Genomic DNA, 27,780 nt, shown 5'->3' on the forward strand with positions numbered 1-27,780 from the left:
TTCAAAGATATCTTATCAGTATGGTTATTTTCCACAATCTTATTCTGTTACCTTGACAAAAATCATGACAGAGGTAGAAATCTTAATGGAGTTCTGTATAATGAATCACCAATACAATCCTCCAGAACTAGATGTGTCTGAAAATCCATTTCCTTGTTCCCTTTAACAAAAGTGTTAAGAGTACGAAGTTTTCTAAATTCAAATTAATTTCTACCTTGTTCTTGCATTTATACTATAGATCTAGGGTGTGATTTTCAAAGGAATCCCAATTTAGATTTTAATTAATCTCAATATTGAAATATTTTCACAATCTCAAAACTTAAGGAGACAAAGGCAAACATTTTAATCTGAAAAGATATTTATTTTGAGAATTTCAACTTGCACATTTTACAAAATGTGACAAATTCAGCAAAAAACTATAAAAAAAAGTTTTTCCCTAACATATTAACATTATAATTTTAAAAAGGGTAAAAGTTAAAAAAAAAGGCATATTTGTTCCAGTCTGTGTGCTCTGAAGTGTAATTAAAAAGTCCCTGGTATGCTGAGGTATTAAACTGCTAACTTTGGTACTATTAGGAAAAGACATTCCGTTCACAAAATTAAGGTTTCCTGGTCTCATGTACAATCATCAGATGTTTAATTAACAATTTTCAACAACTTATTCTTCATTTCTAGGTAGAAATGCAGTGAAAAAGTAAATGCATGTTACCATAATACATCTAGCACCAGGAAAAAAAACCTTAAAATATGCAACTCCACACTACTGACATACAGCTACCGTGTTACTTTTACCCAAAAGAAATCTGGCTGGCAATTTAAACATTACAGTGCTTAAAAAAAAATTGGCAATTCAGACCCCTGTCTTTCCCATAAAGGACCAAAGGCACTTAAAAATGGCTTTAGTATGTTCTACTATGGCATTCTGGATAGAAGATAGCACCTGGTTGAACAAATAGTTCCCTAAGTAAGAGACATGTCCAACTGAGGTAGTAGTTCTTATTGCCCCAACTACTTGGCTAATGCGTGAAGGCTTTTTGTGGACATAACTGTTGAGGAATGGCTTTTAATAAAATTTGATACAAGCACAAGGGAAAAAAAGGTTACCAAAAAACAACCTAGGTCACAAGTCATAAGCCAGGAACCATCTTGTACAACTGGAGCATCAAAATGCTGCCACAGAGATACCCAGATCTACTTTTATGGCCAAATCCATAGACTTCATAAAGATTGTTCTAAGCAAATAAGCCATTTTCTGAATGAATAAAAAAATATAGGGAACATTGAGAACTTTGTCATGATCTTTAGCAGCCTTACCGGAAGCAGTTTGTAATTCCATTTAAAAAAAAAAAAACTGTGCTGATGAACGGCAGGTTTCAGGGGGGGAAAAAAAAGGAGCTCAAAATCCAACATTAAACAAAAAGAAAATACCCACAAACATACAAAAGAAGATTTCGCAAAGTTTATAGATTTTATAACAAGGAAGACTTAAAACTTTTGGGGGGAAGGGAAACTATTTCTTTAAATTAAGCCCACTGAAAACCCATTAACAAGTTTAAACAAAAGGAAGTTAGAAGTGCTTTACAGAATCATCGTCCATTGCCATAACCAGGGAAGAGCTGAGTTAGAAGGGCCTGCAGCGTTTCGTTCACCTGCATAGTATAGTTTTTGCCAAGATCATAGCGACAAGCTGGACAACTATACACGTCTGCTCTAAAGGATCGATCCAAACAATCCTGGGAGAGGAAAGAAACAGAAGAGACATTAAGAGATTAAGTTGCAGAGCTTCGCTCATTTTACACAGCCCCTATTGGGCAGAGACAAAGGTATGCGCAAAGTCAATTCACTTGACAAAAACCCAGACTGGCTATCTGAGACAGTGGAAGCATTTGCATGTTTTCTTCTGTGAAGAGATTTGGTCAGACACAAGGTTTAAATACATGATATGGATTGTTTCAATATATGATTACACTATAAAAGAGCAAGAACTCCACAGTTGCTAAGAACAGTCACCGTCTCTGCAGGAAATAATTCACAACAGTTCTCACAGTCATATTTACAAGTCTGTCAATAGTTAAAGTGGGGGGCACGAGGTGGGTGAGGCAGTATCTTGTCCCGCTAATATCCTGGTACCAACGACCCTGCAAACAACAGTTAAGTGGGCTAGCAGGCTTACTCAACCAACAGTGATTAATCTTTTGCTGTCTCTTACTCAGATGCTGGCAGGACAGAACAGTGGATAGTCCATTACAGGCACTTCTGTGTCACAGAATATTCAAGTCATCATTATTCACGTGACCGTAACAAAGATAGGTAAATCAAGGTGTCTTTCTATGAGAAGAACTATTACATAACTTTCAAGCCATAATACAATTCTTAAAGGCTGTAGAGAAGTTTTATTCTGAATAGGGAAATTCACAGCTTTCTTAATGGGCAACAACAGACATCCTGGCTACCACTCACCTTGCACACATTATGCTGGCACACTGTTGTGACTGGCTGAAATACCACCTCCTGACAGCAAATACACAGGAAGGTTTCTTCCACTTTATTCAGGAATTTCTAAGAGAGAAAATACAGAGTCATTCCATTACTACTGCTCTCCAAACATGCAGCACAATCCAAATTACTGAAGACACCATTCATAAAACTGCAAAATGCTAGAGACTTTTTTAAATTGAAGATGAAAGCAGAATATTCTGTAGAATTCCAAGAAAGGAACCTAAATTACAACAGATTACTCCAATCAGAATATTTAGTATTCAATTTGAGTCATGCTATGGACTTCCAGGTAGCAAAACAGCAGTTGACATAATTGAATGGAATTAGTTTCTGCAAGTTATTCTTGTCTGAATAGCTTAGAACAACTGAGGAAGCCAGAAACAGGATTCAATGCACAACAGTCCTGGCTGCAGCATTCTGAATGAAGATAGCCATCCCTTCTCACCCTTGCTGACTCAAAGGAATGTTTCCCATGGAATTCAGCGAGGCTATTCCCCTGTAAGTAGTGAGGCCAAGAGGCACAGGTCTGAAGACAAACAGGTAGCTATTGCTACTACAGTTCTGGGATGAGGAGTATCTGACATACCGGTCCATCCTTGAGAGCTTCTAGTACTTCATTCCATAGTTTTTCATTGGATTCATCATCTTTAATAAGGGCCTTTTGCTGGGATGTCAGCTTGTACGGCTCAACTTTAGTCTTTTTTGGAGTCCCTCTAGGAGAGGTGGGGAGCTTTATCTCATCACCTAAAAAAGCATGGGGACCTTTTTAGAGACAAAATATTCAGCTTGCTATAGCACTAAAAGAGCTAAAGAAAGTTTGCCACCTTCACTTGCCTATTATACCAACCTGCTGATTTCCTTTTCCTCTTTCCCTTCCCTGGTGTTTCACACTCTTCATCACCTCTCTTATTTTCTTTCTCCTTATCTTTGTTTGCAACAGCTTCCAAATACCCCTCGGGATACTGGGGGGGTGAGGGGGGCGCAGGGAAGACGGAGGAGAAAAAAATGATAAAATATCAGAATCAAACGTACCGCTCTCATTGGTAGGACCTCTCAGATTAGGTTACATCAAAATGATCTAAAGCCAGTTTAGAAAGATGTTCAAGTTTTCAACCCCCTGCCCCTCCTCCTTTGGAAAATAGGTCAGGCTCAGGCTACAGAAAATGAGAAACGTCAAGCTTTCTGGCTTCCTATTCCATAATTTTACAGACAAATGGTAAAGAAAAGTCTATGTAAACAAATGGTAGGAACAAAATATCATGCTACAATTATGCCATTTAATAACTTTAAATTTAGTAATGGTACTTGTCAGTAGATTATATTAAACACACTGCAAGGATTTCAGGCAACAGCTTCTCCTAGAAAACCCAAGACAAAGAAAAAAATTGGCCATCATTTGCTTGTAACCTGGGATTCTGTGAACCAGTCTCAAAAGAGATCCTTTAAGTAGCAGCTTCCTGGCTCCAAGAGTTTAATTTTCCTACTGATAAATACATTGCTGAAAAGTGACACTGGGAACCACTGCTAGCAAATAAATCAATAAAAATTGCAGTTCTACTCCAAAAAAGTGACACAAATTTGTACTGTGAGATTCCATGTTTATTATATCTCAATGACCCCAGATCAATTTCGCTTTACTAATAAAGGGAATTTTACTAACTACCTGTTCAACAAGCTCAAACTGGCCTCTGGAAGTTGATTTATTCCTAATTTGTACATCACCACCTGTAAGATTTCATGGGCCAAATTTTGCCTAAACAATCCTATTGTTCGGGTGCAAATAACAGCAGAATTTGGCCCTGCTATTAGACATTAACCGTTCTGTTGTTGATGTGCTAGCCAGAAGAGAATCTCAATTCAACCTACCTTAAACTGTGCTGGTTCTGCAGCAATAGGAGTAAAAATTTAATGTAGTAAGGTGAACAGGCAGAACTCTCGGCACTTAGATCACACTTGTGATTAAGAAGGTGCCAATTTCCACTGACCATAACCACTCACCCTTTGACCAGCTCTGAGGGAAACAGGAAGGGGTGGCACCTTTGAGCGTTATGAAGACAAGATCTTCAGATACATTTGCTAGCAGAGTACAAGCAGCAAAACTATATTCCACAGAACACCAGTTTGGGATAGAAGAGTTCCAGTAGGACTAAGTACATTTTGCCTGTATTTTGGAGTAAACAGTGAATATACTCCACTAAACCAAGTTTAGTTTTCAGATATGCTAATAGACTGGTAACAAACAATTCACAGTAATAAAGGTGCAATATCCCTCAATCGTGGAAGTACTATACTAATTCTTAAGTTCCTCCTTCAAACAGACAAAGCAGAGAATCCTAACACATCTGCCAAGGTAAAAGGACAATATAACAATCCTTGCACGCCTCCTAGTTCTTTCAGCAGGAAATGTTCGTTAATAAGAATTATGTACCTGCATTGTTAGGCCAAGCTTTTTCATCCTGTCCTTCCCTTCCTTGGTCCAGGGGGCAGGCTCCTCATCATCCCTCCTAAGTAGGTAACGCCACACTAAAAAGCCAGATTTCCCAGTCTCAGGCCAATATTTCACAACCTAAAAGGAAGGACATAAGCCCCTTAGAAGCTACAGAAACATATTTCTGCCATAACCAAACATCAATCTTCATCATCCTCTCCCAATTAATTCCAAGATGGGAATGCCTGCTTACCTTGTATATTCCATCATATCGGTTTCCCTCTCGGGGAGCATATTTGCTGTGTTTGCCTCCCTTTACATTCCTCACCACTCTGACTGGCTTCCCAGCTCTCCAATCCTTGGCCTCTGCTCCATCTTTATCATTGATGGGGGCACTGCAGTTCAGAGCCAGAGCTCTGCAAGAATAAACCAATTTAATGTATTTACTAGGGAAGAACTGTCCAGAAGCAGGCATGGAATAAGAAAAGCCTGGTAATAAGCCTACTAGAAAGGATATGAATACGAAGTACGATAAGGTAGTACTAATGTTCAATACCCCTCTGAGCAGCACATATATCAAAGCCAAAGCAGGAAACACAACATGGAATTGTATGAAGCAGAACAGAGATATACAGCCAAGATTCAACCAGTGCTAGTAGTTTCTCAGTCACTGTTACCACGCAGTCTGACATGACGGGTTTTGCTCATGGACTATTCCCTTTTCAGTAGTGGGATTTACTTATTATTGCCAATCTGTGCTTTTACTACTACTCTCTGCAGTAAGGAAGGTATTCAAACTCTGTTCTTCCAAAATTCCAGGTAACAGTATGGAATCTTGCCCACGCATTTTGTTTATTCCTTTGCCCAGACAAAAAGTGAGAAATATTAACTTTCAGGGAAGGCCAAGCAATCACCTGGGTATAAACATGATAATGGTCCTCATCACCAAATTTTAATACAGAGTATCACATGGATTGCCTGTCCTGCCTTTCTCAATTACCTCCCATTCACAAACACATTTTTGCCAACAAGAGTACCTGATTATTTGGAAGAGTACGAACATAAAAGGATTTTAAAGGTGTTTTTAGTTATTTTAATGTAATTTAGCAGCTAAAAATAAGGTGCAGAAGAACAGTTCTGTGTGACTTGCCATCTCCGCAGATCAGTAGCAAGTGCTGTACGGATCATGAATGTACTACAGGCTAGAGTTTGAAAACTTGTGTTCTAATTCATCCCTCTGTTCTTGGAAGTTGCAGCAAATATTAAATCTGGGGTCTAATCCCATTTCCAGTGTCCTACTGGGAATTTTCCCATTACACATTGATGTATAACCATCATGCACAGCGAAGCCATAACTTTGAAGATCTCTCTTATTTTTGGTTAAAGTTTCATGAGGCACAGCGTGAATGTTTCCAACCTGTTCATGTTGGTGAGTTTTTGATCACAAGATTGTTCCGCCGTACGTTTGTTTCCAGAAAGATCGCGACCTCCACTCCCCGTGTAAGTGAAAGAATTTCCATGATCCTGAAATATACATTGATTGTTCAGTAATTCATACTCACAAAATAGTTGAAACAAAATAATACAGATCTAGTGCAATAGTACAGAGTAATACACTGATCTAGTGGAGAGAACAGGGGATTCAGATTCCTAATCCCAGCTCTGCCAGATTCAGTTGTCCTATGGGTCCTTGTGCTGGGGTAGCCACTACAAAAGGAGCCACAGGACAGGTGCAAGGTGACTCCTGGTGTACAGCACCAGTAAAAGGGACTTGTAAAGGTGTTGGCAGTCCCTGTGCACCCACTTGTGATCAGCTCTAGCACTGCAGGGGAGCCTCAACCTCACTTTTCCAAATGGGCATCAATAAATTCACTTTAAACAGATCTGGGGGAGGAAAAGCCAACACATACTAACAAAACAGCATAACCACTTTTCAAAGATTTCAGGAAAGGAGCAATTACAACAAACATGTCATACAGTCCTCACCTCAGGACTCAGAGCTCCCAAACTTAAAACTCTCGAACAAAGTCAAGTTTGGTCAGGCTAGTCTCCTGCTGCCAGAGAGAACCCACTTCCTACTGCACAGCTTCTGTTCCCCTCTCCCTTACCCAGCTTCCTATTTAAATAGCCCAGGGAAGGGCCAACAGCATAAGTTACAAGGGTTCCCCACTAGCCTGCATCAGGAAATCAAACCAGCCCTTGCAGCCCTAGAATTAGGGGGATACAATTTGCCTCCCCTTGGTCCTTGCAATGGTAGACAAATCTGCCAAAGTCTGACCTTGTGGCAAGTAAACTTAAGCCTTAGGCCACTGGGCAGTCCAGTTACATTTTATGTTTTCAACTGACTATTTCATGGATTGTGGAGGCACCCATTGGGGGAAATAAGGCTGGGAAGAGGTGGAAGAATGAGAAGTATTCTTGGGCAAAGCCAGTGCCAGTCAAGCCTATTCACCCCACAAAGCCAACAGGCAAATACTTAACAGTAATGGTTCAATTGTACTTCCTAACTCTGTGCTGAATACTGTTGACACAGGGAGATATGGCAAGAGGGAAACAGGAGGTTCTCTGGGCACTTTTTGGAGTGGGAAATGGGTCTCCTAGGAAGAGGACAGTGTTTCCTGGAGAGGGGATAGGCTGCACAAGTGTCATAAGCTTACTTAACTTGTCCCTGACCCTCTTTCCAAGCAAAAATATCCTATTATTCAGGGTTATGGTTTTTCTTTGCCTGGTACTCCCTGTCTGAACTGGTGTTAAGTTCTTCAGATGAAAGATGTGATGCAGAATGCAGAGTATCAGATGAACCCAAGTTTTTGTTTTAAATACAAAAGTGTAATTCAGTACTCTGGGATCTTTTATAGAGAAGATCAACGAGTAAACAGTTCCAAGATTCACTTACTATATCATCTTCATAACCTCCTGCCAGGACCAGGGAGTAAGCACCATCATTGCTCCTGCCATGTATACCTGCTACATGGGGCCTGTGAACACCAGATTCACTCACCTAGAAGAGATCAGTAGAGTTAACTGGACAGCAGTTCCAACAGACCACAAATAGCTGCAATTATTTAGCACCAACATGAATCAATGCATGTGCACAACTAAGTTGCTGATGGCCCGCACAACTTCTTCGGTTTTTGTTTTCCTTATCGTTTTCAGATATTTGTTTGTATGTACAAAAATAGAATCTTTTCATGTGTTCCTATTTACCTGTATCAAGAAATATCTAATATTACACATCTTCCAACAGATAAGGGTCCTGACTTGTTGCCCTGCACAATGTGCAGTCATTTACACCAGTGCAAAATGAGTAAAATACTGTCAAATCAAAACAGTCGCATTTTGCATCTGCTTTGCCCAAGGTGAAGAGAAACAATGAATTGGGCCCTATAACTTCAGGTTGAAGAGAGGAGGAACAGATGAAGTCTTAAGAGTAACCCATAAAGGACAAATCCACTTTTTTCCCCTTTAACAATAGCTTGACTATGTGAGGGTAACCATCAGAAATTCAGGTTTTATCTTAATGTTTGTGCTGGAAGACTGCCAACTAAACAACTAGTAGGTATATGATATTCCAGATACCAAGGAAGTGAAACTATTGAGAGGGAAAGCAATTTTATTCCAACTGTTCATAACACAACAGTTGGGGGGGTGGGGGGGGGGGGGGGAGAGAAAGCGTTCTGGTTAATTCAGTTCACACTCCTCACTCCCTTCAATTATGGGGTGAAAGCGCCCCCCTTTTCATATATCTAGGGCCTCAAAGGAAGTTTTCAGCAGGACTGTAGAAGATTATTTTTTCTGTCTGCTTGTGTTTGTATTTTTAACATGTTTCATGTCTTTTTTTACATCAAAAAAATGTAAGACAAAACAATCCCCCACACTTTACGCTCGCAACAGACAAAGCCAGTCTTTTCCTCTCTGCACGTTGAAGTCCTGTGGCAAGTGTGCCAACGTAGCTTCTGTTTCAAATTCCTTGGGCAAGAGTTACATCGTTCCTATTTCCCACTCTGGAAGTTCACTCCAGCACTGCTATTTCATACCTGGACTCTGAATTTCCACATGGTGCCAACTGGAACCCCAGGAATTGGTCCATAGTGGTTAGAGGGGACAATGGTACATTCCCTCGTGCGACCCACACATGCCATACCCTGTTTCAATAAGAAAGCCAGAGCTAAGAACTGCCATCAATCATCATGCTTTACATATTAAGATACAAGACAAAACAAGCTTTACACCAACCTTGCCCCAGTCTCTCTGAGAGGATGAATTAGCAGATGCCATCTTTGCCTTCTTTTTACTTTCTTTTAACTTCTCTCCTGCTAAAACCACTTCACTTGCATCATTCCGACATTCAGGGCAATACCTAGAATTGCCAGTCAATAAAAATTAGTTTGTGGTAGCCCCTCAAGTTAAAAATGGTGTTTTGCTTAGAGTGTATTGGTGGGTTATAAAGTAGAAACTTGGGAAGCTTATCTGAAGTTGTGTACACCCTATACGGACAGCCTCTCAACAACAGAATTAAAATTGTACTAAATACAGCTGTTCGGACAGGGTTCTTGCACAGCTTTCCTGGCTGTTTCTGAGAAATATTATAAACCCAAGTTACGGAATGTTGGAACAGAGCATGTGGAAGAGAAAAGAATGTTAACATACAGCATGTTTTAACGGACATGGTTCTCAAAAAAGGCCTGTTCATGATGGGTAAGGTAAGACATACACAAAGTCTGCAATAGCTGTTCAACTAGCTGGCATCATTCTGACTCCACTATGGATAGGATCTGCAAGTGACTGCAACCTGTACTGAAACAAGTTGCCTCATTCCCGTTCTGCCAAAGGGCTACATTCTTTCCTATCAATGAAGGCTACAAGTCAGATTAGCAACTGTAAAGATCACATTGACAAGAGAGCATTTATCAGATAAGATATCTAGAGGTCCTAGTTTTAAAAATACATAAGCTATCACCTCCACAACAATGCAGCATTGAGAGAAGAGCGCCTACTACTCCGCCCCGCCCAATCTAGTTATTTTGCTTGCCCAAGTTGAGATGCCTTAAAAGGGGCTTGATTCTCAGAGTACTGAAGACCCCTTTAAAGAGTCAGCTTAGGCAATCCCTTCCACTCCAAAAATCACTAATCACTCTAGAAAATTTAGTCCAAGGAGACCAGGAGAAAGTTTTAACTTGTGAAATGTATGCACTGCATATTTTCAAACTTGATTGGCTAGTGTTAACAGCAGCAAAGTGGCTGCTTATTTTGCTTTCCACAAATCAGCACTGTTCATAGAACTACCATTCAAGAAACTTACTTATAAGAAGAGTAATAATCTGGCTGAAGAAACCTCATGCTTATGATGCTATAAACTTTGCTTTGTTACTAAATGTATTTTAGATTTTTAACTGAATCACAGACCTGGTTTTCATATGTTCCAGCATATTTTTAGTACTATAAACAAACATTTATGTTTCAGCAAATGATCCAAAGCTCAGAACATTCTTAGGGCTTGTCTACACTTACTGGGGAATCGATCAATGCAGCGGCTGTCAATTTAGCGGGTCTAGTGAAAACCCGCTAAAAATCAACCGCAGATCACTCTCCAGTCGACATTGCGTAGTGGGGACCCCGCAGTAAGTAGATCTAAGCTACGTCGATTTGAGTTATGCTATTCACGTAACTCAAATTGCATAGCTTAGATAGAATTTCCCCTGTAGTGTAGACAAGGCCTCATTCACAGAGATCCATCCCAATTTAGAGAAGGCATAGCTTAATAGGGCTGGTAACGTCTTACGCAGCTACGTCCCAATACTTCTAGAAGGTATAGCCTCCATCAAAACAAGTATTTACATTTAGGTGTTGACTATACACAAAAAGGCCTATCTACACTACAGCAGCTATAGCAGCACAGCTATGACACCGCAAGTGTGACGTTGTAGCGCCATAGCGTAAACCAGTGGTTCTCAACACGTGGCCCAATCAGCATACAGCTGCAGCCCAGGTGACATCCTCAGGGCCATATGGGTAGAATATAGTGTATGGATGCGGCCCATATGACACAGAGCTGTATATACGGCCCACACTGGTAAATAGGTTGAGAACCACTGGTGTAAAGGCTTTCTAGATTGATTAACTACATTGACAAAGGCTTTTCCATCACTCTCTCCAACAGGTGGTGCTAGGTCAACAGAAAAATTCTGTAGACCTAGCCACATCTACACTGGGTGTTTGGGTGACTTAAGTACAGTGCTCAGAGTGTGAAATTTTTCATAGCCTTAAGTGACATAGCTAAGTCAGTCTAATTTTTGAGCACAGACAGACATTTCTGCAGCTTTGGCCTCTGACGGTGTGTTTTTAATAAATTTTGTTAAACATGAGCAAAATCTCTTGGAATCAATTAAAAAAAATCAACTTAAACCTGAATTATAGTAATTAAATAAGGAAAGGAATTGACTTGAGCTAAAACTAAATAGCTACAATTCAGCTTTAAATTGATTTTAATATCATTCATGAGGTCTTGCTCTGGAATAACAAAATTGGTTAAAAACACACACCTTCAGAGACGTGTGTGTGTGTGTACACACACAAGGCCTTACACTTTTCACCACCTAACGCCTACATACAAGTTACAAGACTGAACAGGCATTTTCATGACTTACCAGTCCTCATCATCTGGTATGCTACTAAGGGGAGGGTTGAGGCAGTAGATGTGGAAAGCCATGTCACACTCATCACACATTAGCTGTTTATCTGGATCCTGTTTACCTCCACACACATGACAGGCACACATCCTGCAGGTCTTGTTTGGGTTGTCTTTACAATGTTTACACACTGGTCCACTCTGCCCTATGAACATACAGAAACCACAATTACTGCTGCTTCAGATTTCAGAAAATACTAGTTACACTAAAATGGACAAAAAGCCTCAACCACAAACATATTAAAAAGGTTAATTTTCTTGGGTCTCCAATACTAAAATCATAACAATAGGATGTAGTGTAAAGTTTAAGGGCAACATTAAAAAAAAAAAAACTCCTCACTTTTTAACGGGCTGGTGCTAGCTGGACTAACACTGCCAGGTTCTTCAATTTTGTAAATTTCATCCACAAAGATAATTCTACAGTCATTCAAGGAATCACCAGCATCCCTAAGGGGAGAAATTCATAAGTCAACAAAATCGGCCTTTAAACAAAACACCTCACTGCTGCACAGATATACTACGTAATGCAGACTGGGAGGCAGGTGCAATATATCCTGGATCACAAGTAATTTCAATGAAGCATCTGGATCACGTACAAGATGATCAGTTAACAGATTTATAATAGTCAATGAGGCAACAGCACTGTAGCTATGTTGCTCTAGATATGGCCCTAGTCTGCAGCTGGACAGGAGCCACAGTACTAAGCGCTGGTCTATACCCTATTTTTGGGCAGCTATACTGATTTAGAAACAGATATAGTTAAAGGTAATATAAAAAACCCTAGTATAGATGCAGTTATTCCTGTATAAAAGTGCTTTATAGTTATAGTGGTGCAAAACCTGTGCGTAAAGAAGTCTTAAAAATGTGTTAAATTCCCCAAGTCTTTGCAATGGAGCGTTAAATGGTGATTGGGTTCTGAGTTAAGTGCTAACTATGCTGTTTTGTTTCTTTAAAAAGCATGCCAGTAATGCCTGTTCTTACAAAAAAAAGCAGGAGCTTTAATCAATTCATTCCACGGAGCTATTTTAGTCAAGTTAGGGCTATTATGTAAAACAAAAGCTTTGTTTATGCAACTGGTCATTTCTTCCCAAGCTCTAGTGTCTGCTCCTCCACTACAGCATGTCCACCCTCCCCAATTGTCTTTTCCACATCCACCTGGAACATGCCTGCTCTATGCCACTGCCCCTCTGCCATTGGCCAACCAATGCCTCTTCAATCCAGTTCCATAGCAAATTCCTCTTCTATTAACAGCCTCTTTACCTTAGCTGCACTTTGACTACCCAACAATTCCGGGCTGTTTCCAGCACGTCTAGCCTGGTCTCCACCCCGCCCACCCATATTGTTCTTTGTTTTGAGGTAGCATCTAGGAGCTCTAGTCATGGACCAGGACCCCACCTAGATTCCAAATGGAGAACAAAAGACAGCCTCTGCCTGAAAGTTTACAATCCTTACTACCAACCTGAATTCCTTTTTACATTAAATAAATTCACCCATGAAGGGTTTAATATCCCTTAACACAGAGATTGGTTGAAGGCAACACTACCTCAGGTAGTGTTAGAGGCTGAGCTGAACTTTGCAGAATTTGAACCTACAGCTCAAAAGAGTTTCTCAGCAAAAACTATGCTTAAATTATTACGATATCCTCAAAAGGTTGCAAACTTTTATTATGGAAACTGAACACCCCATGTGCCACCCTCCATCCCAGTCTTTTTCAGGAACTCCCTACATTTCCTCCCAATCTCTTCTGTGCCAGGGTCTCTATGTGCCCCCTATTCCACCCTCCTCCCATACCAGGGTCCCCCATTCTGCCCCTACACCAATGGCTCTGTGCCATTCCTATATCCACCCATGGCATGCATTGTGTGTTCCCCATTCCAGGTCTAGAGTGTATCCCTATTGCTCCCACACCTTCCATTCCCCCTAACCAGGATCCTCCAATCTCTCATCACCCACTAGGGATTCTGCATGCCCCCCTAAAACACAAAGGCCCGTTGGTGATTCACTGTTCTGTGTCAGCAAAAATAACAGGAGTACTTGTGGCACCTTAGAGACTAACAAATTTATTAGAGCATAAGCTTTCGTGGGCTACAACCCACTTCTTCGGACGCAGGCGTCTGACAAAGTGGGTATTCACCCACGAAAGCTTATGCTCCAATACATCTGTTAGTCTTAAAGGTGCCACAGGAGACTCTGTTGCTTTTTACAGGGACTGTGTGCACTTCCTCCTGCGCCATTTTTCTTTTTTCTGTCTTGGAGAGAAGTCAGTGTGTCAATATATTAAAACTATTGATATGATGAGCAAAGATAAGGTTTATTATGCTAGAAAGTGTTAATGGATACCATCAAGCAGTTCTTTGATCTGTAGACAATTGCAGAGGTTCTAGGTTCTAGAAGCTAGGGTTATGCTAAAGAGCTGGGAGAGACTCCATTTGCCCCCCATTTTTAGTTTTCTGAATTCCCTAAAAATCAACAGGGTTCTGACCATTGATGCCTAGAACATTCCCTGAAATGTTCATCTTTTTTTTCCAAATGCCACATTCAATTACTTCATTACATACAAACAAAAATGCCACTGATTTGAGTATAAGTCCTTCACAAGGTTGGCCAAAAATGTGCAAATTAAAAACTGGCACCAAAAACAAAATAAAAGTGTGCAGATAAGACCTCGAAAAAAAAGTTTAACATTTAAATGATGTAATAAACAAAGGTGATGATATCATGTAGGCACAGAACACTGCCTGTTTTTTTTTTTTTTTAAATATACTTTCTTTTTCAAAGGCATGGGTTCATAGGGTCCAGATATTTGCATCTACTTTCATGTTCTAGATCAGAACTTGGTCAAAAGGAGCTTAACATGGCAACCTACACACAAAGGGACTTTTCTACACAGCATTTGTAAAATGAAAACAATGAGTTCACTTTCTCTCTCTCTCTTTTTTTTTTTTTTTTAAGTTATTGAGAAAGATTTTTACCCGACTGTTGACCTTTCCTGACAATGTTCATAATCAAATCTGGGCTAGTGAATTAAAACTAGCAAGTGGGACTCACTGGTCTAATATCTGTTGTCCAAATCAAAATGAACCACATAAGTAAAACAAATGGCTAAGAGTTAGAATTTTACATTCCATTCAGTTGGTTATGGTGCTAATAAGATTAACAAAGTCTGCTTTTTTAAGAGTTGAAAGTAATTGGTTTCTTTATTGAAGGCAATGATGACAAGCAAAACCTATTAAAGAAGAGCAACACTTACAAACAGAACATTTAAAAGTAATTTTGGGACTCTACATCTCTATTTCATTCTTTTAGGGTCAGGATTACTTACCCAAGCAGTATCTTTGCATACATCTCCTTGTTCATTCTGGTTTCCCGTTTTCGCAGAATCTCTGCATCATACCAAAAACCTCTCTCTTTTGGTTCATCGGGATTATAGTTGACCATCACCACTTCCCCTACTTCTAGTTGGTGCCACTTCAAAACAGTCCGTGCTCGAGTACGTACATCTTTTGAACTCAGTTCTACAACTCCATTCTCTGGGTAGCTTTTTTGGGGAAAAGAGTTAAATTATTTAATATAATCTAATTTTCACATTTAACCACCTGTTTTTAAGAACAGTCTATACCAACACAACATAAAACTGTTCAAAAGTTGGTTCTTCTCTCCCCCCCAGCATATCCATTGCTAGCATAGGGCACACCAAAATTCTCAGTGCTGCATCCTGTTTAATATTTTGGCCATTTATCTAGTCTTCAACAAAAGTGACACTTATCCTCCACTCTGGTCCACTTATCCTCCAGTTTTAAAGTGCATACAGTTCAGACAAGCTGGGAGTGTTACATCCTGTCTGCACTTAAAATGGTTTAGTACTATAGATGGTAGAGCTATGTTGGCAAAATACCCATAGTGGAGAAGCAGCTTTATTAAAAATTTCTCCAAATGGAAGGTGCTATACCAGTAAAGGGGCTTTTTTGCCAGTATAGCTTTGTTGTTTAGAGGTGTGAATTTTTTTCTCATACTCCTACCAATACAGCTATGCTGATAAAGCTTTCTAGTGCAAACCAGGCCAAAAATCTTGCTTCTCTACATGACCAAACTCTCCATCATCATCAGGAATGTATCTCATTCAAAATGACCTTCATTAGCTGTAACTCACTCTTCATATTTCACATGATATAGGATATCTTCTTCAGCAGCAGTTGATTGCAGTTCAGACTCTGTATCACTATCACTTGATTCATTTGCTGCCTTCTCTTTCCTGGTCACATTTACAATCTGGGCTTCAAACCATGCTCCCATGTTCATATCCCGAGCATCTACAAACTCGTTGATCTAAACAAAGCAAGACATGTAACTCTCCAAAATAAATTTTCAGAGTAAGCTTGAAACTCAATTAAGCCACTCTCTACAGGGCTTAGTTTTTTGGGAACTATAACTGGCCACTTAAGTACCTACGTTTGAACTCTCTTGATGGTCCCACAGCACATCCTGACTTCTCTCTCTCTCTCTCTCTCTCTCTCAGATAGGGTCAGGAATTGTCTAAACATTTGTCTTGTGCATCATCACGCACACAATGGTGTTAGTAAATAATTTAGGACAGCCTTGCAAGGTGGTCATAGTCTGTACTGGGTCGGTAAAAACACACTCATACCTTAAAAATCCCACTGTAAAAAGCACGTAAAAAAGGTACTTGTTCTGAGCAATCAGTTTCTCAAAGGTTTTAGAAAGAGGCTTTGCTGTTCATTTCTGTGTAGTACTTTGTACCTGAGGGGGAAAAAAAAAAAATCTAGCGTACACTCACCTTATAGAGTCCAAATCCTGGATCAACCCAGTCAGCCTGTGCTACTGTACTAGGCTGACACTCCAACTCTATTGTACCCTCGCCATTGTTGGAGTTCTTATCAGACTCACTCTGGCCTGAGCCGCAGCCAGAGTCTGTATCTGAGAGTTCAGAGTCCTTTTCTTTATTAACCGTAGGAAGCATAGCAGGGCTTTGTCTTACAAGTAGCTGAACAATATCATTCAATCCAACATTGTAGTCAAAGAGGGAGTGACCATCTTCCATCTACAGGATAAATTCAGAAAGTAACAATCTAGTTAATTCCATTTATATTTTAAAGCCAACTCAAAACTGCCTTTGATTACATTTGCAGGTATATGTAAAAAATATACTTGAAAAGCACTAACAAGAATTAAGCAATATTTGTAATTTTCAAACATTTGTGAGTGTCTAGTAGATTTTTATTCTTACTGTTTGGAAATTTCTTTGTTCATAGAACAAACTCAGATGCAAATACTGGAGAAAAAAATGCATCTGCGCTATGGTAGAACTCTCCACTTCTCTAACTAGGTTCTGAATGGCAGTGTGAAACAGACCAGTCCTAATTTCACTTTGCAGCTGTTCAGCAAAGCCAGCAGCAGTTGTAGTCTCTGGAATCAGTCTACAGACTCAGAAGACTGAATTGTCTCTCATATTTTTAAAGATAAAGCTAACTTGAAGGAAAGTTAAATTAAAATTTGGAAAAAAGTGGCACTGCACAATGGCAGAACTCTGACTTTTGACTACATAAATAGTAATAAAGATATGGATGACCAAATAAATCTGTACCTTTTAAAGTTCTTGAAGTTACTGAAGTACTACTATTCCAGATTTAAGGCACAAGACTTGATGCTGGAGCAAGTTTAGCAGTTTAGACAAGCTTCACCACATATTTAAGGTCTGACTAATAGAAATTCTACAGGAAATCATCATCATCCCTCCCAGCCCAAACCACTAAAAAAAAAGTGATCCTCAGAGCTTTGTTCTCTATCAGCGGGAAACAAGTTAACCACAAAAACTTGCACTTCAGAAGAATCACTGAGAATGAATTGTGATTCATGGCATAAAATAATTGTGGGGCTACTACTGGAAATATGGATGAGAACAGCAAAGAGATGAAGAATCATAGCACTAATCAAATCCATAAATCGAGAATCAGCTGAATCTTCTTATACTTACTACCAGAGTAATGGTATCACAAAAAACAGGTTCCGACTAGCAATTAGTATCAGAAGAACAGCATAGAGAACACCAAAAGGACGAGATCAAGAAAAGAGCAGCACAGGATGAGAGAACATGCACAAGGAGCAGCCACAGGAGCATAGAGTACCAGATGACATGCTGAAAGCAGCAATATCAGCTGCAAATGTTTTATTATTGGAGGTTTTTCCCCCTTCCATCATTTTGCAATATGAATCAGATCACAAACTTGACAGACTTCAAATCAGGAAAGGCACTACAGTTGGGGAAAAATCTCACCCTAAACCCTACCCTCAAACATTCTCTCCATCAGAGTCCATTATTCCTTCTCTGTGCCCTGAATGAGTCTTTTGTGGTCTAGTCCCTCTGATCTTATACTAGAGAATACTCCATTAAATACATAGCAAGCCAGTACTAGTATTACACTTCACAGCTCTCTTAATTCTGCATTTTTTTTTAAAGTCTTCTTTGGTTCCCTCATGCATTTGAGGCTGCTAAAGTCTATGCAAGCTACATTCCCTGCCTCACCCTAAACAAGGTAAAACAAAATACCTTGGGGATTTAAACAGCAGCACTAGTTTCTTTATAGCCAACAGTAACAATATGCTGCTTTATCTAGGCTTTGCCAAAAGCACTGCAATTTGCAGTGGGAGTTTTATTACCTGTTAATAACTGTTCCCAAAGCTCTTATTAATTCAAGGCCCCCAGTGTGTCAATGTCCAATAGTCACTTATTTAAATAGGAGTATCTTGAGACACTTCACCTTTGGGAGAATTCTTGTTAACCGTTCCAACTATACTACTATCTTTTGCTCCAGTTAATATGTGGGTAATTTTGTATTTTACAAAAACCCTGCTTTGTTAAAGATCCGCTCTTCAGGAAGCAAAATATCAGCAAGTTTCACTAACAGACCATGCAAAAATGAGCTAAAGCAAGGAGGTAGGGAGCTACGAAGGGAGGAAAGAACCACCACCTCTCCAACCAAGAAAGCAGTGATGTTAATAACAGCTCTCACAGGAGTACCATTCAAGTTCGCTTTTTCAAGGATGATTGCAACCAAAGCTCAGACTCTCAAAGTCCCACCTACACTGGGAAAATTTAACAAAATATCCCCACTGGGTCAGGTATTCAAACCAGAGGGGGTTCATAACTCTGGTACATGTTTGATTAGGCTTGCTTTTTAGCAGGGTAAAGTTACATTAGTGGTTAAAACAGTTCTGGGTGCAGGAACCTTGCCTGCATTAGGGCTACCAGTATTTGATTGGTAGGATTTTTTTCTAAAATAAGTTTCTCTGAACTGTGTCCACACTGGAAAAGAGTACAGTGTGACAACTTCTTTAGCAATAATGTTTACTAAAAAAGCAAGGCTGGCCTTAAGCACAAGCAAAGCAAACAGCTGATTAAGATGAGTTGCAGAGTTGGTCCAGGGGCTCAATCTTCCTACTCTAGCAATAACATTAAAAAGGGAAGAAACAAACAGCCTGATTCCACCTACTACCCTGATAGCTTGATTCCAAGATAAGATTGGCCCCAATTTCTGAAATAGGACCCCAAATATTTTAGAACCACCATTATTTCTGTTAGTGTCTGTACACATTCAAGTTACTTATAAAGGCACTGTGGTATTTAAGCACTGAATGAGAGCTAAAGTTCTGCATTTGTTTCAAATTTGTTCCAAAATATTCTCCATCCTCTTGACTCCTTCAAAAGGAATCCTTCTTCATTTGCCAAATACGTAGACAAACTTACAATCTCTGCAGAATCTCACTCAAATGTGCTTCTGGCAGCTCACAAGGCATACAACTTGGCGCATAGTTCTGCCTGAACACAAGAAAATAACCTCTCAGCTTTCTAATGGTACCCCAATACATCAGCACTGTACTCGGAGTGCTCCACCGCACACATTCTGAGAATTTAGCAGCCAGCCAGCATGACAGGAGACATTCATATTGAACAAACCCAAGCTATTTCCCCCAGACAAGTGGTAAGTGTTCCCTTTACAACTGTGGGGTTTGTTTTTGTTAGAACAATTAACAGAAGGCAGTAACCATAATTGAGGGGGAAATTGGTTATACGTGCTGCTAAAGCAAAAACGTCAAGTAAAATAAATGGGGTTTCTTCCTTCTCCAAGCACTCTAATTTCCAATTAACCAAGCTGAAGTTTGCATGAAGCTTTAGAATGTAACTTAATGATGCAAAATCAGTGTAGGATATGAGCCCTGTATTTACGAGCCTTTTAAGCTTATTTTACCAGAAATTCAGCTAGTCATAGAAGTAGTAACTTCTTGCGGAAGGAAACACATTCTGGTTACACAAATGTAATGTCCTACACAATGTCAGGAATGTAATATTACTGAATCACTCAAGACTACCAAGCCAAAGTTTAACTTGATAGCAGCTACCCATGATTTTTAAAAAGCTCTGCTATCAGGAGACAGACTACTTCCTGTGAATCAAGATCTTTATAGCCCCTCAAAGCAGTAAAACTTCCAGAACTTGAAAAACTTAGTACTAAACCTAACAGTCTGAGATCACACAGATCCTAGTAAAATCTGATTTTCATAGATACCATGTGATTTTACAAACTCAGTAACTGCCCTTTTCTTACAAGTACCCTTTGACCAACTAAAATAGAGCTGTCCTACTTTGGATAAACACCAAGATGTTGAACCAGGATTAGGAATAAATCTGGTTTTTAGACTGCAGACAACTCCTAGATTTCATTTATTTATTTAAGTCATCTATTTCACAGCAGCAGTCTGTTTTCAGCTATTTACACGAAGTACTTACACGCAATATGTGTGCACAACTGCAGATACTGCAGACATTACAACATGTATGTGACTCAATAGACAGAGGTAGATATGAAAAATGAAAGATGACAGCCCCACTAGCGAAGTCCAGGAATGATGTCCTGGTGAGAAGCCCAGTTTCTAGAAGAGGTATTAGAATGTCTCCTAGGGCGCTCTCACTGAACGATGTTCAGGGGCTCCATCCTTTTTATTTAAAATGTCAATTTCTTAGCGCTCCACTACTATGATGGTGGTGAGATTCTCCACACTCCCACAGCCTTTGTTTTATATCCTACCACCAAATGAATTGAACAACACCTGACTTAACTGCAGTTCATAGCTTTCTCAAGCAAAGCAACAAAACTGACTAGTGACATTTTCACTACCACCCATCAGATTCTAATTAGCAGTAATGAAATTATCCAGAATTAACTGATGAAGCTCTGAACAACAAGAGGCACTGACCTGTCTGCCTGCAGACTCAGGAAAACACTACAGTTGGTTTACAGCCAATTAATTTTCTTCACAATCATCAAAAATCTTAGGACTTGCCCATACATGAATATTATTCCAGAATAAGATAAGGTGTGAATTTAAAATTGAGTATCTATTTCTGAATAACTCCATGTCTGGACACACTTATTCGAGAACAGCAAACTAAACCAGAAGAGGGCACTCTTATGCTGATATAAGCATGTCCACACATTGAGCTGTTTCTGAATAGCTCAATGTGTTGACAAGCCCTTGGATCAGTCTATAAATCACACTTCACCATCATACCTATGCAGTGAAACTGACTGAAGATTAAGCTTAGGGGAGTTAAGACAAGTCATGCTCTAATTGGATAATGGTTCATATTGAGCAGACCACAACTATGTTCCCTACCCTCTTTGACCGTATGTGTGTGTGTACACATTATATAGATATAGCTGAACTAAAATTGAAAAACACACAGCTTGTGAAAATGACCATTAAAGCCAACACTGACTGTATATGGGAGTATCCCCTAAGTTTCTAGCACAGGGGTTGGCAACCTTTCAGAAGTGGTGTGCTGGCATACTTCATTTATTCACTCTAATTTAAGGTTTCGAGTGCCAGTCATACATTTTAACGTTTTTAGAAGGTCTCTTTCTATAAGTCTATAATATATAACTAAACTATTGTTGTATGTAAAGTAAATAAGGTTTTTAAAATGTTTAAGAAGCTTCATTTAAAATTAAATTAAAATGCAGAGCCCTCCGGACCAGTGGCCAGGCAGTGTGAGTGCCACTGAAAATCAGCTCGCTGCTGCCTTCGGCACACGTGCCATAGGTTGCCTACCCCTATTCTAGCAAATACAGCCAAGCACCATCCCTCATGGAACATCCCAAACACAAAGTATAGAAACGTGTAAGAAAAAAAATAATCACTAGATGGCAGCATAATCCATAGTTTTAAAAACAAAATGATTCCAGCTGACAGCAGACAAAACTTGCCACCCTACTTCTCCAGTTTGAATCACTACATTCTACTCAAATGTGCTGTTTAACCAGCCCCTTTGTCTTTACACTAATTCCTTGGTCTACTCTATTAACAGACATACTACCAGAACTGGTCACTTCTGCTAAGCCACAAACCCACCCTGTTAACACCCAATACCATGTGGTTCTCACTCATGAGAGCTAAAGAAAGGTAAATTCTTCCCTGCACACAACCACCATCTCTTCAGTAGATCTTTGCCAGCACTGCATTCAAGCCACAAAAATGGTAAACAATGGGCTCAGGGGGGACCATACTCCTAATAGGAGGGAGGCTCTCTCATATACTAAGATATACTATTCCCTTACATTTTAATGCTCAAGGCTCACATAGGCTATGTCTTCACCACATAAAAGCTGTGCTTGATTTACCTAGGGTACAATCTGGACTGATTAACAGCTTTGTCCCCTCAGTTCTCCAAACTGGGGTGCCTTTTACGTGCTTCGCTGTGAAGGTTACCACCCCTAGTCTCCTCACACACAGCCTCCAGCATGTAAATTACTCCCAATTATATTGTATGAGTGCTATAGCTAGCCACTTATGAATTACACTGCAGAGCAACACCAGCAAACTCCCAGTCCCAGATTTTCCCCCAGCTCTCTCCTGGACAATACAAGCTCATATAAAGTCCATAATTTTATTAATAGAAAACGATATCCCAAATGGAGTTTCCCAACACTTCAATCCAAACACATTGGTTTAGATAAAACAACAAAAAAGTTTAACAACTACAAAAGATAGGTTTTAAGTGACGACAAGTAACGAGGCATAAAAGTCAGAATTGATTACAAGAAAATAAATGTAAAATGCAACTAATGCCTAACTTAACAAGCTAAGTGAATTCAAAGCAAAGGTCTCTCTCACTACATGTTCTAGCAGTCTTACTAGCTGAATTCTTTAAGTCAGGATCCCTTCCCCAGGCCAAAACTGTTTCCTTTGTTCGTCAGGTGTTGTGGATGCCACGGCGAGAGAAGGGGAGGAATAATTTGGGGCATCTCCCCTCTCCTCTTATAGTTCTCTCTTCTTCGAGAAACATCTCCAGCTGAGGTTCTGGAGACAAAGTCTATCTGGACAGGAACCCCCAGCTGTTTTGTCATGATTTAGATTTTCACCCACATCCTCTTCCCTGCCAAAGAATGGCCACATAACCAGGTGATGGTCCATTTAACTTTGTTGACACCTGATTTGTAGCTGCTCCTCTCAGACATGGAACATGTCTTAGAAACTCCATACAGAGGAATCCTATCACTTTACATGCAATGTTGCCACAAGTTTTAACAGGACAACAATAATAATCAGCATTATGCGTATTCAAATGATACCTCATGAGGTATACTTTGTACAAAATTTATCATAGTTCTGTAAAAGGGTGAATTATGGGGTACAGACTGTCACAAAGTTAACACTATTTTTTCAGTGAATTCAAAGCCACGGTGCTTTGCCAACATAAGCATCAGAAGAGCACGAGGAGATGTGAATGAATGTTAAAGTAATGACTTGTATTGTACTGTTTGGTCACTCCAGTGGGGCAGGAACATCTAATTAACACCACCCTTAGACTTGTTACTTTATTTGATCACAGTTTAAGACGGATTCCTTGTCTGATGCCATGCAGCCCAGGGGGTAGAGAAGGTGGGAGTTTCACCCCCACTCGCTATGGGGGAGGGGAATGTGAGGGGGATTTTTGGAGGGTGCCGGTTCATTACATGAGGAAAGGGAACAGAGCAGGTACCTGTTTGCCCCGGTAGAAGAGCCTCTGCCTGTCGGGTTCCACGCCCTCGCCGAACACCTCGTGTATCCTCAGCCGCAGCTCCTCCACCTTGGTGAGTTTGGAGAGCGAGTCCACCCGGTGGGTCTCCTTGCCATCCATGGTGCGCACCTGGATCCACATGGCGGCGGCTCTGCCAGGGAAGAAGGGGGAGCGGGTGACACACCTAGCAACAGGGACGTCCCAGGATGGGGGGGCGGGTCGGCACCACCCCCCCCCCCCCCCCCCCCCCCGGGGGCCCGCCCCCCCCCCGCCCCCCCCCCAGGGGGCTTTTTACCCCCCCCCCCCCCCCGCTTAGGGACCATCCCGCCTCAGCCCTTCCCACCTCGGCCGGCCGGACACCCCCTGGACCAGCCCCCCGCGGAGATCTCCCCAAGGCGGACATCCCGCTACCCCAGCCGGCCAGCCCCGCTGCGGGAGGCAGCCCTCACCCCAGGGCCGGACGCCGCCCTGAACCCACCCCGGCCGCCCGCTACGTTCCCAAGCGCCCACCTCAGCCACAAGTTGGGGGCGACGCTCGGTCTTCAGCCGCCGAATCAATGAGACCTCTCACCCTAACACTCGCTCCGCGCCGCGCGGCCCGCCCTCTCCTCCCAAATTATTGGCTCGCAGCCGGCCGGCCTCAACGCCGATTGGCCCATGCCCTACATGCCCGCCCCTCCCTGCAACCTAGCCCGTTAGGCTGCGCCAGGCCATCCGTCTCCCTCCTCGCGGGCAGGCGCCGCGCGCCAACTGTATCTCGCGCCACAATTGAAACGCTCTCGTCAGTCTCGCGGAGTTTCCGCCCCACGACCAACATCTCGCGTGGTTATGTAAATAACAGAAGACAGCTGCCAGGCTTTTTAAAGGGGCAGTTCTAAAGGGTCAGAGACCAGAGATGCCACTGAAGGTGCAAATCTTCCCCCCCCCCCCTTTATATTTTGCAACGTTCCTTAGCCTTTATAGAGGGGCACATTCTTGGGGTGCATTTTATAGCCTGACAGGCAGAAGGACACGTCACTCACCTACTCTTACTGCTTGCCCCTGGAGGAAGGAGTCCCTTGTTTGGGCATTAGCTACAGCCGATCACCAATGAGAACTCCCAGGTGCAAGCACAGACCAAGCCATTGCAAAGTAGCAGCGGCCTTCTGCCAGGCTCTGAAATGCAAACGGGACCTCTTACCTTTTGGAGGTGGGGGGTTTCCAAATTGCCATAGGCTGACAATTAATTTGTCTTGTGCAAATCCGATTCCCCCCCCCCCCCAAAAAAAAGCCCATAGTATATAGGTTAAGAATAAACAAGTGCAAGATTTAGAAGGCCCGTTCCCACATTCGCATCTCAGGGACTGGGGTGAGTGTATGGGAACTCCGTGTCCGATTGTTGCTTGCACTTAGGATGAGGGGAAACTTGTCTGCATATTCAGGGGCAGCATATGGTGAATGTGGTCAGCAGATGCGTCTCCCAGTCCTCCAAGTGCATGCACAGACCGAGTTACTACAAAAGCTGTGCTGCTGCCAGCTTCTATAATTCGATTTCTAGCTGCAAGCGTGGCCTTTTAAAACAAACACCTATAAATTTCAGGGACTACTTGCGCGGGTGGGGACACGGGAATACAAACTGCACATTTGATGGTAGTCTATGGCAGTTTGCAAACCCTCTTCAAGGCAGTAAGTAGGTAGGGAGGTAGAAAGAGGGGATATGTGCAGTTTAAATTTTAGAACTTGAGAACAGCAAGGCACTTCTTTTGACTTGGGAGTTCCTTGTTTGTCATTCGCTGCCAATGAACATGTAGCCCCAGAGGGCTCTCTCCAAGTACAACCAAAGCTCAAATCACAGGCAAGCAGCTCTCAATGCCACCCGGGAATAGGACATTTTAAACTTTCAATTGTTTTAGCTTTATTTATTTATTTTTCTCAGGGGGAGGTATTTCCAAGTTGTGCATGCAATGGCAAGCCAATAACATCTGCAAACCCACCATCCCCTAAAATGAATTTCACATATAACTGCAAGATTTCTCGTTTCCGCCTCAGCACCCAGCAGCAGGAGTGGAGCGTTCGCTTTCTGAAAGGGCCTGCTCCCTGTTGGCAACTGTGACGGATGCAGGCGAAGACTCTGCCTGCTCATTACCGAAACCTATTATCCTCTCTAAAAATAGGCTTTAAAAAATAAAAACCGATTGCGATCTCCAGACTGCCTTCCCATTGCATTTCAGGACTCGAGGCGCAGAGAACTTTGTCTCTGCTTGTACTTGGAGATGGGGAAATTTATGCCATACCCGGTAAATGCTGCACTCTATAAATAGGGGCACCCAATTTTTAACTCTACTGACATACCATGAACTAGTTGGAGTTTGCGGGAAAGGGACAGAGCTGGGGGAAAAGACAGACTGCTTAAAAGACGGGGACTGTCTCTCCGAGGAGCTATCCCACGTTTGCACAGCCCACAGCAGCTGCTCCTTGTACGAGCAAGATCCCATCGTCTAAACCTCGACATTATAAACACCCTGCGGGACTCAAAATGTCTCCCTGCCCGTTGGCATTTGCTGCTATGGCAAGACACTTTTTTGGCATAGGCTCGCCCTCTCTCTCTTTGCACTTGGGAGGCGGGCTCAGGGGATCCCCTGCTTCCTAGCTGCTGTCAGTGAATAAGCCATCTGCAAATGGCTCCTCCCTTCTACAACAAACTTTTTTAAAAATGCAAAAAAAAAACCCAACCCTTAAGTTGCTCCGTTCCGCGTTGCTATTTCATAAGGGGTAGGGGCACCAGGACTGTTACAGTGACTTGATCTCATACTTGAGCGACTTTCCTATAGGATACCACTGATGGGATAACCTCCCCCCTCCCTCCTTATCGCTATACTGTAAATAATCCTTTACAGACAAATCTGCAGGTTACATCCCAGCTAGGACAGGTACAGGACCTCCGATGTTTGCAAAGACTTGGTTTCTGCTGGGGGAGGCCGGGAGGAGGCAAAGAATCTCCCATTTGCCACAGGCTGCAACCCCCTTTCCTGCGAATAAGCCATTGCCCTCTTCCCCCCTCAGCCAGCCCCACTGCGGGGCCACCACGAGACACTCACCTTTCGCAATCGGGTGCCTGCAACGGGGGTGGGAGACTGGGGCAAGGGCGCGCGCGGGGTGCAAGCGATGCTCCGTCCGCTTCTGGGTTCAATGCAGCGCCAGGAGCCCGAGCCGCTCGCCCGCAGCGACTGCTCCCGCCCGCGAACCCGGCGGCTGGCTTTGGAGTTTGGCGCGGAAAAGCCCGGTGTGGGGCGGGCTCCTGCCGATTGGTGGCTGGTGGCGGGAATGAGGAAGACGGGGAGGAGCCCACGACCGGCCCGGGGATGCCGGGGGCGGGTTGCTGCTGCAGCGCCCTGGGGTGCACCCTGCAGGCACGGCTGGGGAGGGCGCCGTGTGGGTGCGCTGGGATGCGGGGTGAGGGGAGCGAAGCACGGGAGCTGGAAGGTGCCGGCCGCTTGCTTTGTTCCCAGCCTTGCCAGTCCGACTCAAGACGCATGAGCCCCTGGGGCAGGTGTGGAGGCTCATTCCAGCCGGGCTTTGGAAGAGGTCCCGTGGAGGGAATAAAATGCCGACAACGCCTTTCACCTCGGCCCTCTTCAGCGCCACCTCCCGGGAGAAATGGCTCCGGCGGAAAACGCTGCCTCCTCCGGGGTGGAACAGGGCTGACGTTTAACAGCGCACAGCCACGCCGCACAACCGGGCCGGGAGTTTCTAGGCAATGAACCACAGGAGAGGAGAGGGCTCTAGTTCACCGTCAGAAGGGCCACCCGAGGTCATGGCCTATGGAGCAACCATCTCCCCTCCATTACACTTTGAACGCCATCCCCCTCGCTTGCAACGTATTGTGGTGACAAAGGCTGACCTGTCACCTCTGCCCTAAGCTACAGGTCTACCCTCCTGGGGAAACCACCCTGTCCCCATTTCCGCTCTCCTCTGCAAGGACAGCCAGTCAGAGCTGCTGCCCCTGGCAAGCAGAACTCTCCCCTTCCCCTCAGGTACCACAGGAGATTTGAGGCCAGGGGTGTAATGAGGCAAGGAACTGCTGGACACATATCATTTCCACAAAAAGGGGAG

At 42.3% G+C, this 27,780-nt stretch overlaps 1 protein-coding gene across 2 annotated transcripts; it reads right to left on the reverse strand.

The window, feature by feature from the left end:
* UHRF1 (ubiquitin like with PHD and ring finger domains 1) lies at nucleotides 1–26,900 on the reverse strand. Of its 2 annotated transcripts, none has more exons than XM_024222187.2 (17): nucleotides 26,766–26,900; nucleotides 23,671–23,839; nucleotides 16,411–16,674; nucleotides 15,766–15,941; nucleotides 14,938–15,153; nucleotides 11,956–12,062; nucleotides 11,575–11,761; nucleotides 9,164–9,287; nucleotides 8,965–9,072; nucleotides 7,824–7,928; nucleotides 6,345–6,451; nucleotides 5,181–5,343; nucleotides 4,928–5,065; nucleotides 3,347–3,461; nucleotides 3,086–3,243; nucleotides 2,461–2,559; nucleotides 1–1,733 (listed from the first exon to the last, which is right to left on the reverse strand). In XM_024222187.2, the coding sequence occupies exons 2-17, from the start codon at nucleotides 23,827–23,829 to the stop codon at nucleotides 1,587–1,589; spliced, it is 2,373 nt and encodes a 790-aa protein (XP_024077955.1). In that variant the 5' UTR covers nucleotides 23,830–23,839; nucleotides 26,766–26,900; the 3' UTR covers nucleotides 1–1,586. The 2 variants fall into 2 exon arrangements, with proteins under 2 accessions (XP_024077955.1, XP_024077962.1); XM_024222194.2 differs by lacking the exon at nucleotides 26,766–26,900 and adding an exon at nucleotides 24,199–24,277.
* Nucleotides 26,901–27,780: the final 880 nt, after the last annotated feature.

The sequence above is a fragment of the Terrapene carolina genome, unplaced genomic scaffold (assembly GCF_002925995.2).
Source record: "Terrapene carolina triunguis isolate 2854851 unplaced genomic scaffold, T_m_triunguis-2.0 Scaffold194, whole genome shotgun sequence".
Taxonomy (NCBI): domain Eukaryota; kingdom Metazoa; phylum Chordata; order Testudines; family Emydidae; genus Terrapene; species Terrapene triunguis.